Raw genomic sequence first — 15,782 nt, forward strand, 5'->3', positions numbered from 1 at the left:
AACATAATACTTCATTTTATCAAAATCCTTATATTATATAAAAACTCATTAATTAATTACTCTCACTTTTAAAAAAAATATATATTAAAATATTTATAAAAATTAAAAAAATTTATTAATTACTCTCTTCATCAATTTTAATTATCAAATATTATAAAAAAAATTAAAATATTATCAATAAAAAAATTAATTAATAGATATTTCTATAAAACTAAAAATAAATTATTAAATTTTTTCATTTCATGTTCACTAAATAATAAAGAAAAAACTTACCACTTAATTTCTATAATATAAAAAAATTTATTAATTAATTTCTCAATTTTAAATAATATATTAACTGTTTTTGACATTTTAAAAAATTTATTAATTAACCATTCTATTAATTTTAACCATTAAATATTATAAAAAATTTAAAATATTCTTAATATAAAAAGACTAATTAATAAACATTTTAAAAATCTGAATGATTAATTAATAATAAAATATTTAACAACTAAAATTAACAAAATGACTATCTAATAAAATTTTTAAAATACCAATAAAATTTTAATATATTTTTTAAAATTAAAAAAATCAACTACTAAATTTTTTCATATTATAGAAACTAAATAATAAATTTTTTTATAATAATAATTTTTTTAATCATAAAATACTAATGATTAAAATTAATAGAAAAATTAATTAATATGTTTTTTAATATTTTAAAAAAAATTTAATATAATTTTAAAAATCGAGAGTATAATTAATAAATTTTCCTAAATTAAATTTCTGAAAAAAAATCACATTCTAAAGCGCAAAGCCACAACTTACTTTTCTTTCCATTGGGCAAAGTTTCCTACTAAAAGCAAATGGCAATGTACATAGACAAAAAACCTAAAGCAATTGTTAAGTACGCAAGTGAAAAACGCCGTCCTGCATGGATTAATCGGAGGCCTCATCACTTTATGGAGATAAGTGGAACAGCACAGGTAATTCCTAAGGTAATGTGGAGGGACGAGATGTAGAGAGAGATCAAACACACTGCACTGTGGAATATGAAAATCAGATAAAGGATCCCAGACTCTATCCATTTGTAAAACAAATTACTAATCTCACATTTTTGTGCTTTTAAGGCAATCTAGAAGAAAATTGGTTTTGCTGAGAATCACTTGGAACGAATACAGGAAGTTGGCCACCCCTCTGTGATCTGCCCTGCTGGTAATGACTCAATGTGGATCCTCTATCTAGGCCAGGTGCCATTGAACTACCACTTCTTGTCCCTCTGCCTAGCGGCTCATTCACAAGAGGGCCACCAAAGAATATAGATTGATCTGTGTACAAAAGCTCTGTTCCAGGAACCTGTGAAGAACCAACACCTCTGGACGATGAGACAAACCGTCCTGCTTCAGGATCCCAAAAGACTGACGTACTCAAATTCTCCATTACACCCAAGTTTCTTCTTGAATGAATTTGTGCCGCATTTTCCTGGGGTGCATTCCCATTTGCTTCACCTGGCCTTATGGAACAAGGAGATTGGTTTCCTGATGACAGATACATGGGGTTCAGGTGGTTCCTGTTTGAAGTTTGCTGGTGTAATGGAGAGGCAGTGAGATGGGAGACATTAACAGTACTGATGTTGCTAAGACTCTGGTTGCATGTTTCAGTATCATCCCTACTAGCATGACTGGGTGCATATGAATTGCTCCTAGAAGGAGATACTCTTGCTGTCCCTGTTCTAGCATTTCTATTATGGAACCCCTGATTTGTACTAATAGGACTGCTCCTTCCACTAGCATTGCTGCTAGATAAATTATCCGTGTCATATGGATTATGTCTAGAACTTATTGGACGTAGCACTGATGATGATGCTCTAGCCTTAGCAGCTGCTTTAATTGCCTCATTTGAATCCAACTTTGCAAGTTTCCAGGCACTGATTCGAACTGGGCGCTGTGGCAATTTTTTGCCCTTGTCAACTTCTTGTATTGCATCTGGGTCAACTGTAGATGGTAGGCGCCCTGGCTCTAAATGTGGAATAATCTCATCCTGTTCATCAGTTCCAAAAGAAATTAAATCGCAAGCTCATTTTGTTGAAGGGTTAATTAAAACGAATTCAAAATACTAAAAAGCTTATGCATTGAAGTGCAAGCTGTTCCTTGATAAAATATTGGGAAAATAACTTTTTAGTCCCTCAAGTATAGTATAATTAATGGATTTATCCCTTTATTTTTAAAATCTAACGCTCCAATCCCTAACGTTTAATTTCGTTAAAAATAGAGATCCCTCGTCCAATAATTCTATTAAATCAATGATTTAAGCTTGATCAATGGAAAGAGATCCTTATCAATAATAAAAATTACTTCCAATCCCTCAAATTCCTAAATCCTCTTCATCCCTCTTCAAATCCCTAAATTATCTTCGTCCTCTTCAACTTTTCAAATCATATTCATTATTCATGTATAGTTAAAGGGATGGAGGGAATAAAATCAACTCAAATCAACAAATCAGCTCAATCTTTTCATCTAACCAAAATAAATATCCAACAAAATCAGGAAATTAATAAGCAAATAAACAACCCAGATTTTGAAAATAATCAACAATGAACAGATTGCAGAAGATGATTGTAATATTCTCAACCCATATTTGAAAATAATCAATAATAAATCAAAGAAATCACCATATTTATTAACAAGCGATGAGAGGAATTTCAAGCAGTGAAAATCAATGCAAGAAATTAGAAAAAAAAAAAACGAATAAACCCATTGTTGACTGCAAGATGTCGAGGAAGGTAAAGGCACATTGTGACTTTGGGCTGTCGGATATGGAGTGCATGCCATAGAATCTGGAAGCATGCACTGGAGGTACTCGTGAGGAGTGAAACATTAGATCTGAAGAGCATGTAGTTGAGCAGTGACATAAGCAAAAAGGATCCAGATTTGGATGTCGACAGATATGCAAGGAGATCAGACTTGGAAAGATCCAAAAAAAAAAGAAGGAGAAGAACTAAGAGCAGATCTGAGTTGTCGACAGAAGGGGGCAGGTCCAGACAGGGAAGAAGAAGAATTTGGAAATTTTAGTTTATTGCTTGGATTTGTGAATGAGTTTTGCTGGTTTGATTCTTTGAGGAGGAATCTCTTATTTTGAGGGAATTAAGTTTTAAAGACTAAAATGTTGTATTTTAAAAATGGTAGTTTGGTCATTTATCCTTTCACTAAGGATATTTTTTATGGAGAGACGTCGTATTTTGACGAAATTAAATTTCAGGGACTGGAGCGTTGAGTTCTAAAAATAGAGGAATAAATCCGTTAATTATGTTATACTTAAGGGATTAAAAAGTGATTTTTCCTAAAATATTTGATAGTGAATCATAATGTAGTTCAGTTTACTTTTCATAAAAATCTTAAAACACATTTCTATATGCCTTTTATTGTTCTATAAATTTGCAAATACAATAACAAGTTTGTTATCTTATTTCTATTGATTTAATTTAAATGCAGCAAAGCTTGTAGAAGGGTAACAAAATGATAAAGGTCCATTGTACCTGCAGATTATGTAATATCTGCTATCCACTTCTTTAATATAAATTTTGAATTAGCAATAGAGTTTGAAGGCAGTTCTCAAGTACCTGGTGGTCCATAAAAATTCTTGGAGGGGTACACCATGCACCTTTATATTGCAAGCTCATTCCAATAGAGCTTCTTCCACTCACAGCAGTCACAGCTGAACTGGTTGGTGATGATGGGAGACTTTGCTGATCTCCTCCATCTACAGATGGTCCAGGCGGTTCGCTTTGAGTTCTCATAGCAACAACATACTCATATGTTGTGATACCCTTCAACCACAAAACAAAAAGATACCATTACTCGACTATGAAAGCTATTAAGAAAGACAAAAGCACTCTGACTGAAAGGATAGAGGGTAGATGGACACCTTCCGAATAAGAATCATGTGGAAAAAGAACAGTTCTCCCAATGGCACAGTGGCGAGCAGAGACACAGCTGTGCACACTGCCTGCATTCATTATAAATTTAATCTCATAATATGATCTTATTATTAACAGAACATTCTATCAGGTGATCTTCAAAAAAAAAAAAGTGAATGTTTCTGGAAACAAGTATGAGTCAATATTAAATGTCATAGTTAAGGCATTATAATTAGCCCCCGATCAGATTTTCATAATTACATCAAATCAAATGACGCTAATTGGTCTCCTGAACAAAGAGTGGCATCAGAGACATTGACCATTCTAATCTTATATTGTTGGTAATGTCTTAGACTATGCGATTCAAATTTGATGATCAAAATTATCAATTGGTACATATATACATCTGAAAAATTTTGGGAATTGTACCACAACAGTAGCGAAGGGGGGACGGGAGAATCCAATGCCAAGCTTCTCTGTTATTTGATGGTCCATACCCTTTCTATCTACAAAACACCGGACAAGGACAGCAATGCCAACTCCAAATTCAACAACCAGCTGATAGCCAGATCCAGAGTCAAATACACATGAGAACATATAATTTGCTTGAATTTGTAAATATAAACCGATTCGAACAATTCATAACTGAAGAAAAAATAAGAAATTATAAATAATTAAATTCATCTCAAATTTTTACCCAAATGAGGCTAGTTGCCATAAGGATCACAAAGGTTATGTAATTCTTCCTTCCCACACAATTGTTCAGCCACTGCACCATCAAGAGAGATTTTCATAAAACCCAATAATGCAAAAAAGTGAAGCGATGAAAGAGGATAAGTGAGATCCTACTGGGGAAACAAGACATGGACAATTTACTAAATATAAAATAAATATCGAAGTAAGCAGCAAATGCAGAATAAGCAAATCTCTTATAAAAATTTCAGAGATTGCTGAGTTAAAAACCAGCATCATTAAGTAATCTAAGCTAATAATCTTTTCCAGATCATAGCTTAAAACATTAATAAATAAGTAAATGATATTAGATGCTTAACGATAGAGAGGATGAACAATAATATCATACCCGACAATGGTGATCAAATCCATCAACACATTTGTCACAACTTCTGCAATGTTTGCTGAACTTGCGCACCTAGGTAAAACAATGGAGTCAGTAGCATTCTATAATAAGCAAGCATTAGTACAAAAAGAGAGAGAAGGGAGAGGATGGAACATACGTGGGTGACAAAATGTTACTCTTCATTCTATCCAATAAAAATTTAAACCTTACAATACTAGCATATGCATGCATTTCAGTATCAATACCTGAGAAGCTTCATGCAAAATCTATAATTTCAAAATCAATAAAAAAAAGTGGAACACTATATGAATCTTCCACTTCAACTGTGGACAAGAAACTTAACCAAGAGTCAAGACTTCATTAACCTTCCAAATTTTCCTCTTTAATCTTCTTTTTTCTTTTTTTTTTTAAATTTTCTTTCTTCCTTATTACTTCTTTCCTCCTCTGCTTTTGCGTGTTTTTGTGCCCCTTCTGCAAGGAAGGACGCCGGCATGGAGGTTCCTATATAGAAGGTAAATGCATTGCAGATAATTGACATAAACTTGCCCAGTAAAAATCTTGTACCTCAGCATTGCACAATGTGCAGAATAAAGCGTCCTCTCCAGATTGTTGCTGAAGAATATCTTCATCACTGCAGCAATCTTGTTTCACAAGAAAACCACAAAAGAAACCCCCAACTTTTGAACACCAACTTGAACTATTTCTACTTGATTTTCCTCCATCTTTTAAACTTATCTTGCTAGGTTCTTCAATAGAAGATGCATTTCCTGATTGAACAACATGAAGCTTTTATAAGAAATTAAAAGAGCAAAGAATGAGCATAAGTTCCTATCCATAAAGGAAGGAGAACAAGTTCCACATTCACACTATTCCAAATGATGCACTTATGCATTTGCAGCTGTCATTCAAGAATAACCTAGCTTCAGAGGGGCCAAATGCCTCAAGGGAACTCTTGAGGTAAACTTAGTCATAATAATGCAATCATAACCATTCATTTCTAGACAACTTTTCATAATCAATTTTTCTCCTTCATGATGGTCCCAGTGGCACATGCTCAAGTGTCCTTATCATCCTAATCTACAACAAATTTCCCAACAAATGGTGGACCTAATATGTATCTCAGTGCTTGTTAAGTAAGATAACTACATTTCAAGCACACTAACCGGGAATATCTTTTTCATTTTGTGACTTATGTGTTGCTGTCTCATCAACCTCAAGCAGAATTCCAGGATCAGCAGGATCAATAGCAGTGCATCGTACATAGAGAATGAATACAGCGAGTGCCTGGAAATTAAGCAAGAAAGGCAACAACAAACAGAAAGGGATTGTGAAAAAGGAAACAAGCAAGGGACTTTAGATCCATCCTGAAATGTGGGAAAATGCTGTTGAGCTTACCAAGACAGAATAAACACCAACAGCCACATATTCATAGATATCCTTTCCAAGAAATGGAGCAAAAAAGGCATAGTATGCAACAGATAGCAAGAAGAAAACTGTTATTGCCACAATCTGTGCACCATGAAAAGAAAAAAAAAATCAGTATATTGATTTTCACAATGATAAAAAGGCAGGAAATCATCACATTTGTTCCCAGAACTCCCAAAAACATTAAACCTTCAAGTATAGTAATTTTTTGGGAAAACATATGTGTTGACTAATAATTAAACATCTTGTTTTGTCATCTCCCATGTTTGTGTTCTTTTTTTTTTCTTTTTCCTTAGACAGTTAAGGAGAGTGATCTAAACCCCAGAAGAGTGACTACCAACTATATTGTGACTTCACATCTTTCACAAGAAATCAAGTAGGGCCATCCTTATGCAAATTAATTTCCTTTTCCAACCTGTTAACAAAACAAGAAACTGTGTAGATATGGCTTTTGAGCTCCATGTTTTAATTGGAGCAAAAGCACAACCACAATCAAAATTTCATTTTCAGTTCATGAACACGTTTGTCTCGGGAAAGAAGCAATTGTTAACAAAGTCAATAATTACTGTTAGAATGAAACACTGGTTCATTTCAAAAGCTTTCTACAAGTCATTTTCAATCTTGGGTTGCTCAAATCTCTCAAGTTAAAAAGTTCAACGAATCATATCACGCATACAGATGCCATCAACATCAAACACAAATTACAAAAAACTACATAAATAAATTAAAAATTCGCGCTTAATTTTATCAGCGCTATACAATAAATTTTTTTAAAAAAGCAACATCACCTAATTAAATGCAAAAAAGTAAAGCACATCCATGATCCAACCATATACAAAATTAGGAGAAAATTATACATGATGGCGACGGAGAAAGCACAATAACTGTGCAATGGCTTCCGCTATCAGTACACAAGCTACCTAGTCTAGAAAAAGAAAACCCCATAAAACTACAAACTCACGTTTCTCTTATAAACTGAACAAATTAACAGATTTAGAATAAACAAAATATACCTGAAAAGTGTGGACAGGGAATTGCCATCCATTACGCCTAGCCATGATAAGAAAAACCCAGAAGTACAAACTCGTAAATCAACAACACCTACGCTCTAAAACCACCATTTGAACAAAAAGCCGACTGCAAGAGGACCCAAAATGTGAAAAAATCACAGTCATTTCAAACAAAAACTGAGCGCATTCCTGTATTCTACAGTCTAGTGTCTGTTCAATCTCGACCCATATGCTAAAATCTCAGTTTTGAGACTACCCACGAAGCAGATTTTTGAGCTTCTGTTTCAGAGTTGGATTCATTGATCGAAGAGACTTTGAGGTCCTGAATAGAAGAACCGAAGAATTAAAAAAGGACCGTATTAGACCACACTTTGAGTATTATAACCGTTTCGGTGTTAATAAACACTGATTTTGCCGGCATGCTTGTGTATACTTTTTTCTTTTTGCATTTTGGGGCCAATAAAACTTAATTTTTCAAAAGCGCCCCATCATTTTTCTCTTACATTATAAGCCTAACCCTAACAAATAATAAGTGATTAATAGTTAAAGATGGAGTCTTTTTAAATTTAATTTTGTTGACAATGCTAAACACCAAACCTTAATTAATTAATTTTATTCTCTTACACACCAAGGGGATCTCATTCTTTATAATACAAGCAAAAAATTTATCTTTTGTAAGTAATGTATACTTACACATGAAACATCTCATGTGTTTGAATCTTAATCTACCATAGAAGAATAACATTGAATTTCACCTAAAATTTAACCTATTATTGAATAAATATTGGTATAATTTCAATTCTCAAGCAAAAGAAAGTTAGAAATTGAGAACTTCGTGTGTTGAATGATATTTGATGTTTGGAATGAGTATTTGGTCGGTTTAGTTTAAAATTTAATAAAATAAAATAAATTAAAAATTAAAATTTTGGTATTTATATAAACTAAACCGAATCGATTTTGTTCAGAAATTAAATCGAATCAAATCAATCTGATTTAATTTCATTCGGTTCGATTTAATTGATTTGAATTTTTTTATTTTTTATCCATTATTTTTAATATTTTAAAATTTAATTGAAATATTTTAATTTTAATATGATCTAATTTCTCAATATTATTAAAAATAGTATATTATTATAACTAATTGATTCGATTCAGTTTTTTTGATTTTTTTCTGATCAAAATCAAACTGAACTGAAATAATTAAAATTTTTGAAATTAAAAATCAAACCGAACCGAAATATATAAAAAAATCAAATTGAATATTCAAATTAATTTAATTCAATTGGTTTTTTTGATTTGAACTAATTGATACTAATAACAGTGTTAAATCATGAGTAAAATTTAAATACAACTAAGATCAATCCCTACCACTAGACACGTGTCTGGCAATATAATCAAATGGTTAAATGATATGTGCAACTGATCTCAATACGTAAACTACTACAAGACATTCAAGTCATAATTCTATGACTTCTATTACAATTTTAGTAGGACTTTAACTCTTATTCCAAACGAGAATCTTCAAACAATTCTATAAAGACCATAATCATATTTCATAAAATAAGTAAGAGATCAAATCACAAGCACTAAAGTAAGATTCTATTTCCTTTTATATGCGTTTGATGATCTGAGATCCAAAAAATAGGATTTTACAAGAATTTTGTAAACTTAGAAAAAAGCTTAGATCTAGAGGAGGGCAATTCTCCTTTTATCTGTTTTCTTTTGTCCGCTAGTGACGTATAACAAACTGTCTGTCATTGGGCCACCTGTCTCTGCCATGTTGATATGGACGTACGAGAATATCAGATCCCTACCCCATGCATAACGGCCTCTGATTCCCCCCGGACGTGCATGCGGATGGACCCACAAGACAGATGGATTGATCCCCTTCCTGATTCGGAGCTGAGCCTGAAGATAAGATTAAAGCTGAGCCCAGATAGGACCTGTTTAATGGGCCGTATGGACTGAGTCGGCCTGATTGAGGAAGCTAACTGGAGCCCGGTCTTAAAGCTGAGCGGACCGGACCTGATTTATGCGGGAGACTTAAAGGCCTCCAAATAATGGGCTGGTACCATGGGCCTGGCCCCAGGCCGGGGTGAAGAAATCCAGCGGTCATCAATTGCCCCTTTACCTTCTCGCTAGTTATTACCCGACTGGCGAGGGGGTAAATACCGAGAATTATTATGACCGCGCCGTCTAAGTACGATTTGCCTCAGAACACCCTTTCACCTTATTGTCATTTTAGATTTCAAATTTCCTCTGTCTTCTCCAAGTTCTTGCATTCCTTTGTTCCCCGAGTACATTGCTACCTTTGCCTTCCTGTCTTTATTCTCCAGGTACGCCTCTTCTTTTGCCATGGATAGCTCTAGCCTCCCCGATGTCGTCAACCTAGAGTCTAGCATCACCCCGTCCAACATTAGGAGTTTCATCTCCAGGGAATACCTGGATACCACTCTTTTTCACATCCGGGCTCCTTACCGGAATGAGAGGATCATTCTTCCTGATCCTTCTCCTCCTGGTCTAGTCGACCCCCAAAGAGACGTTAGTCTAGTCTTCTTCATCAAGCAGAGGGAATATGGTTTATCTTTCCCCTTTTCTCCGTTCTTTAACAAGGTCTTCCGGTATTTCGAGATCACCCCTCGAATGCTAACCCCTAACTCTATTCTTTTCATGTCTTCCTTCGAATCTGTGTGTCTGAGCTGGGGGTTCACGCCCACAGTTCATCTATTAGTTAGCTTCTTCAGGCTGGTCAAGGCGAGCCAAAAATTTTACTACTTTGCCCCTCACGGAGGGTTGTCCATTTTCACGGGTTATAAAGACTCAATCAAAGGCTAGGTAGAGGGGTTTCTGGTGGTAGAATTAAAGAAGCAAACAGGGTTGGCCTGGGAGCTCTATCTCCCCTGGGAGGATGTCTCTCTGGGTTGCAACGACCTGCCCCAACTGAGCCTTACCGACCAGGTCGGATTTCTTCGACTGACTTCTGTGGAGAAGGAGTATGACGTCAAAAAGTGCTTGTTTGCGTCCAATCTTCAGGATATTAAGGACGCGGGTATCCTATCCCATTTGCCTGCTTTAGTTCTTGCTTACGTAATCTTTGCTGAGAACTATTCTGACTTGCTCTGATTTTTAATTTTGTAGCCTCCGAGGTGAAGATGGATAAGATCAAGTGTAACGATCCGGAAACCGGACCGCTACCGGCGCTAGGATTCAGATCGGCTTAAGGCCGCTAAGACCCGTAGCAAGCCTATCCTGAACTCTGTGTACCTGATAAATCCCATACATGATCAAACATAACTATAAAAACTGAAAAACTTTTCCTTCCATTTACCAAGCTTGACCTGCATGCACTATGTCTAACACATAGAACCCATAGGGTCAGCATAACATACATCAGGCTTAGTTCAACACATTTCTCATCAAGAAACGTAAAACAGGATCTATGTACAAAGGGATTAATCACACACCAGGGCAAAGCACATCTCTAGCCATTACATGACATTACAAATCTATACATCATTTACATTACATCACTTGGATTACATCATGTCCACTACTAACTGTTACATACACTTCATCCTAGCTGCTATCCCGTGCTAACTCTGACTGGCCCTACAAAACTGGAAATTTGGGAGAGGGATGAGCTACTAAAGCCCAGTGAGCAGAATAGTATTACAAATTTGTTTAAAACATATGCTCTCATGGAATGCATCACATCACAAACATATCACATCAAGGATGATATTGTCACCAATAGCCCTCTACCTATCGTAATATGTCCAACTACGTCAGGGGCGATACGGCCTCAACTGGTCTTCTCTTATATAACTCATATCATAATATGTCCGACTACGCCAGGGGCGATACGGCCTCACCTGGTCTTCTCTTACATATACATATAACATAGTGCCAGGGGCGACCTGGTCTTTCTATCTCATATCATGTCATCTCATCTCATATCAAGAGCTAAGGATCATCCAATATCCATCCACATCAACAACATTTTATGCAATGCATCATATTCGTGGCTTCTAATGCAAGACAACCTAATACATATCATGGCATTTTATGATGCATGGATCATGCTCTAAAAGTATTTAATTTCTCAATTTAAAATATTAAGTTTAGTTCCACTCACCTTTAGCAACTGCTGGGCTAACTCAGGACCAACTAACTCTGCTGACCTTCTCGGTTCTCCAGGTCCGGTCCTACACAGGTGGACTCAAATGAGGGACCAAACAACTCTAACATAATACTACACATCTCCCTAAAAACCCCTCTAAAACTCCTCAAAACATGCATGCAAAACATGCCAAGAAAAGCTGGACAGGGCACCTTCAGCGGCACATTCGGCGGCCGAACCCCCTCTCCAGAGATGAAACTCGGGTACTTTCGGCGGCACCTTCGGCGGCCGAAAGTCCCTTCCAGAGCCGAAAGTCCATTTTCGGGGGCAAGATTAGGCGGCCAAACCAAGCATGCAAAGGTATGTTCGGCGGCCGAAACCACCTTCGGCGGCCGAAACCACCTTCGGCGGCCGAACCTGAGTTCATCCAGAACTCAGCCTCTCATGCATACAAGCCTCTCAAACCTTTCAACACCCAAAACATACCTTAAACCTCTCCAAAACATGCATAACTCACACAACAAGCATATAGGGGTCTCAAACTAGCCTAAACCCCCAACAAAACATCACATATCATGCAAGAACACACTTTTGTCACAAAAGGGTATCCAAACCCTAAACATGCATACCATGCAACTCATGCATAAAACCCTCTTAACCCTTCATAAAACTCATTTAAAACCTCATAAAAGCTAAGGATCTACACTTACCTCTTGAAGAACAAGAGTTGGTGCAACCTCAAACTTGAAGATATGGAGAATCCAAGCTCCAAAGTCTTCAAACTTCAAAACCTTGCTCAAAGCTCACAACTCTTCAAAACAAAGAGAAAACCCATGAAAACTTTGAAAGATTTGAAGAAACATCATGAAAACAACCAAAGGAGAGCATGAGCCTACCCTTTGCACGAAAAGAGAGTGAAATACACTCCATTTCCGGTCAACGGGGCTTTTATAGGTGGCCAACCGCCTTTTCTTCGGCTGCCAAAGCTGCATGCAAAACCATGCAACGTTCGGCGACCGAACTTCACCTTCGGCGGGCGAAACCACGCAATGTTCGGCGGCCAAACTTTACCTTCGGCGGCCGAACCTTGCAAATGTCCCCTTGGTCTTTTCTCTTCAAACTCAAATCCTTTGCAGTCAAAACCATTAAAACACTTAAAACACATTTTAGAAAACACATTTACCCCTCTAGAAGACTCTGACATCTTCAGAATTCTAGATTCCAACGGAAACTCCGCCGGAAGTTAGGGATTCCGATGCCGGAATCTAGCCGGGTATTACATCAAGCCTCCTAAGAATCTCATACTGTCCCGGGAGAGCATGGACACAGCTCTGGACGCCCTCCTGGCCGGGCAATCAGTGGGAGAGGCTGCTCAAAGGGTGGCCGAAGTTATATCTTCCAGGTCGGCTATCCGGCCTCCTCCTCCTCCTCCGGTCTCCTCACAAACTCCTAGGTCCGTAGCAGGTCGTCTCGACCCTCCCACCACAGCAGATCGAGCTCGGCTCATCAGTCCTCTCAAGCCCCCCGGCCTCGACGTGCCTCTAAGGAGGGGACGGAAGAGGCTCCCAGGATCATTTCTGAGCTGGCAGAAGACACTAGGCCGGCGAGGTCGGATCCTGCCTTTCCTTCTGAGGAAGCTCCAGAAGTGAGGCTTGAGGCCCCCTTCGCTGAAGAAGAGGTTCCCGAGGTGAGGTTGGAGGTCTCCGTTATTGAAGAGAGGGCTCCGAAAGGAGAAGTAGAGGTTGTCCTTGTGGACGAGGATGATCAAGAAGTTGCTGCTGAGGGCCCTCCTGTCATCGAGAGGGCTGAGTCTGAGCCTGCGGATGAAGTTCTCCCTTAGAGGAAGTCGTTGGTTGCCTCGGAGGGCATGGCAAAGGGGGCTAGGAGCAAGCGTCCTTCTCTCTCTGACGCTCCTGCCCCAGTTCCAAAGAGACCTCGGGCCTCCAGACATGTTGCCCCAGCTCTGCCTCCGCTCGAGAAGAAGAAGACCTCGGTGGTGCCTCTGCTCTCTACCCCTGATAATGACATTCTTAACGCAGAGGACATCACCCATCAATCACCCGCGAGCGTGGTCACAGAGATAATTCGAGAGCGAATGTTTGGTGGAGTTGCGGAGGCTTCAGATCCTCGCCTACTGGCTCTCTCTGGCCTCTTGGCCAGCTCTACTCGAGAACAGGTGGCCTTCCGGGCTCAGTCCACAGATCGGCTTGGGGACACTGCCTGGGAGCTGCTCTTGATGGTATTCCGCCCTCATTTCTTTTTTGTTTTAATTGATTTCTACCCATGTTCTCTTTCTGATTATATTTGTTCTTCTCTTTGGCCAGACAACAGGCATTTTTATGGAGATGGATGCCCGGGATCGTGCTCTCAGGGACTCCATGGACTGCTGTATTGAGGAGGCGCATCTTGAGGAGAACTTGTCGGCAACTAGCGATGCCCGGAGCAATCTAGCCGCGGCCCATGAGCATGACAAGTCCCTGAAAGTGGAGTTGTCTCATGCCTGGAGGGTTCTCAAAGAATCTGACGAGAGGGCAGCTGCAGCTGAGGTCCGCTGTGAAGAAGTCTTAAAGCAGTTGTCCTCCATGGTGAAGACCCTTCGCGAAAAGGACGAGGCTGTGTGTAACAGCCCGCATCTCCGGACCGCCACCGGCGCTAGGATCCAGATCGGCTTAAGGCCGCCAGGACCCGTAGCAAGCCACTAGACATGGCAAACCTCTGGTATAATCCCATACATGATCAAACTTTTCTTGAAAATTAAGCTTGTGTCTCAGAAAAACCTTTAAACTTGCTTTCCTTACCTCAGCTTGACCTATGCATGGAAACATAGAACCTCATACCAGATGGGTCATCAAGCATGCTTTAAAACCATGTCCGCTTTTGGGTCAAGGGATTGAAACCCTTTCTTCCCTCACGGGCCATTCAAATCTCATAACATTAAAACATTTCACATCATTAAAACCTTTAACCTTTTTAACATCAAAACATTTTCTTAAGATCATGTAAACCAAGGGATCAACCAACTCTAGGGTCAAGCACAACTCTAAACAGCACATGACATACTATACCTCTAATCCTCCAACTTTCCATACATTATCATATCGTATCCTTTATATACATCATGTCCACTACTATACTACTCAAGTATACAAGCATACAGACATACATCTCTTTATATCCAGCTACTTACCATATACATACACTAAGCTATACTATTACATCAAAACACAGCAACCCATGCTTCACTCTTCTTTCCCCATAGCTTACTCTGACTTACTCTGGCTTAACCTTATCTCTGGCCCTGCAAAACTGGGGTTAAGGGAAATGGGATGAGCTACTAGAGCCCAGTGAGTAGAAATCATAAAACAGTTCATTCATTCATTTCATGCTTTCATGATATGTGTCACAGTACAAACATTTCACATCTCGGATTAGACATGACCTCAGAACTCCCTCTGTCGGCGCCCGATTCCCGAAGGAACTCACACAGGACTTTCACTGCCATGACAGATCGTGGGCTATTGATGTCACCTTGGTCCAATCCCCACTGACAATAAATAATGCAATGCAACATATTCGTGTCTCTAATGTAAAGCAACCTGGTATCACATGGCATTCATGATGCGTGTATTATGCTCATACAATCATTACCTTTAAACATTAATTTAAAACATGCATAGTTAGTTCTACTCACCTCTGGCAGACGCTGGACTGACTCTGCAACTGCTAATACTGATGGCCTCCTCGATCCCTCGGGTTCGATCCTACACAGGTGGACTCGAATGAGGTGCCAAACACACTCTAACAACTCATAAGCAACTGCCCAAAAACCCCCTAGAACATCACATAAACATGCATAGAAAACAACCTTGAAAAGGCTGGACAGGGCACTTTCGGCGGCCGAACTCTTCCTCCAGAGACGAAACTCGGGCACCTTCGGCGACCGAAAGTCCCACTCCAGAGACGAAAGTCAGGCACTTTCGGCAGCCGAATCCTCCCTTCGGCGGTCGAAAGTCTGCTTTCAAGCCAAAACTCAACTTTCGGGGGCAAGGTTAGGCGGCCAAACCATGCATCCAAAGACAGGTTCGGCGGCCGAAGCCACTTTCGGCGGCCGAACCTGAGTTCTTCCCAGAAGGGCAGAACTCAGCTTCTCATGCATTCAAACCTCCCAAACCTTTCAAACACCCCAAAACAAGCACCCAACCTAACCAAAACATGCATAAACCCTTAACCATGCACAAAGGAGCTTAATAG

General features: G+C 38.6%; 1 protein-coding gene across 1 annotated transcript; it reads right to left on the bottom strand.

Annotated features, from left to right (window-relative positions):
* Positions 1-1,001: 1,001 nt before the first annotated feature.
* On the bottom strand, positions 1,002-7,799 carry LOC110615977 (protein S-acyltransferase 21). The gene is made up of 10 exons (XM_021758254.2): positions 7,415-7,799; positions 6,372-6,485; positions 6,140-6,260; positions 5,541-5,743; positions 4,980-5,048; positions 4,596-4,667; positions 4,328-4,456; positions 3,907-3,987; positions 3,602-3,808; positions 1,002-2,022 (listed from the first exon to the last, which is right to left on the bottom strand). Exons 1-10 carry the CDS (start codon positions 7,457-7,459, stop codon positions 1,108-1,110), a joined length of 1,956 nt encoding a protein of 651 aa, XP_021613946.1. The 5' UTR covers positions 7,460-7,799; the 3' UTR covers positions 1,002-1,107.
* Positions 7,800-15,782: the final 7,983 nt, after the last annotated feature.

Source organism: Manihot esculenta, chromosome 5, assembly GCF_001659605.2.
Source record: "Manihot esculenta cultivar AM560-2 chromosome 5, M.esculenta_v8, whole genome shotgun sequence".
NCBI classification, from domain to species: Eukaryota; Viridiplantae; Streptophyta; class Magnoliopsida; order Malpighiales; family Euphorbiaceae; genus Manihot; species Manihot esculenta.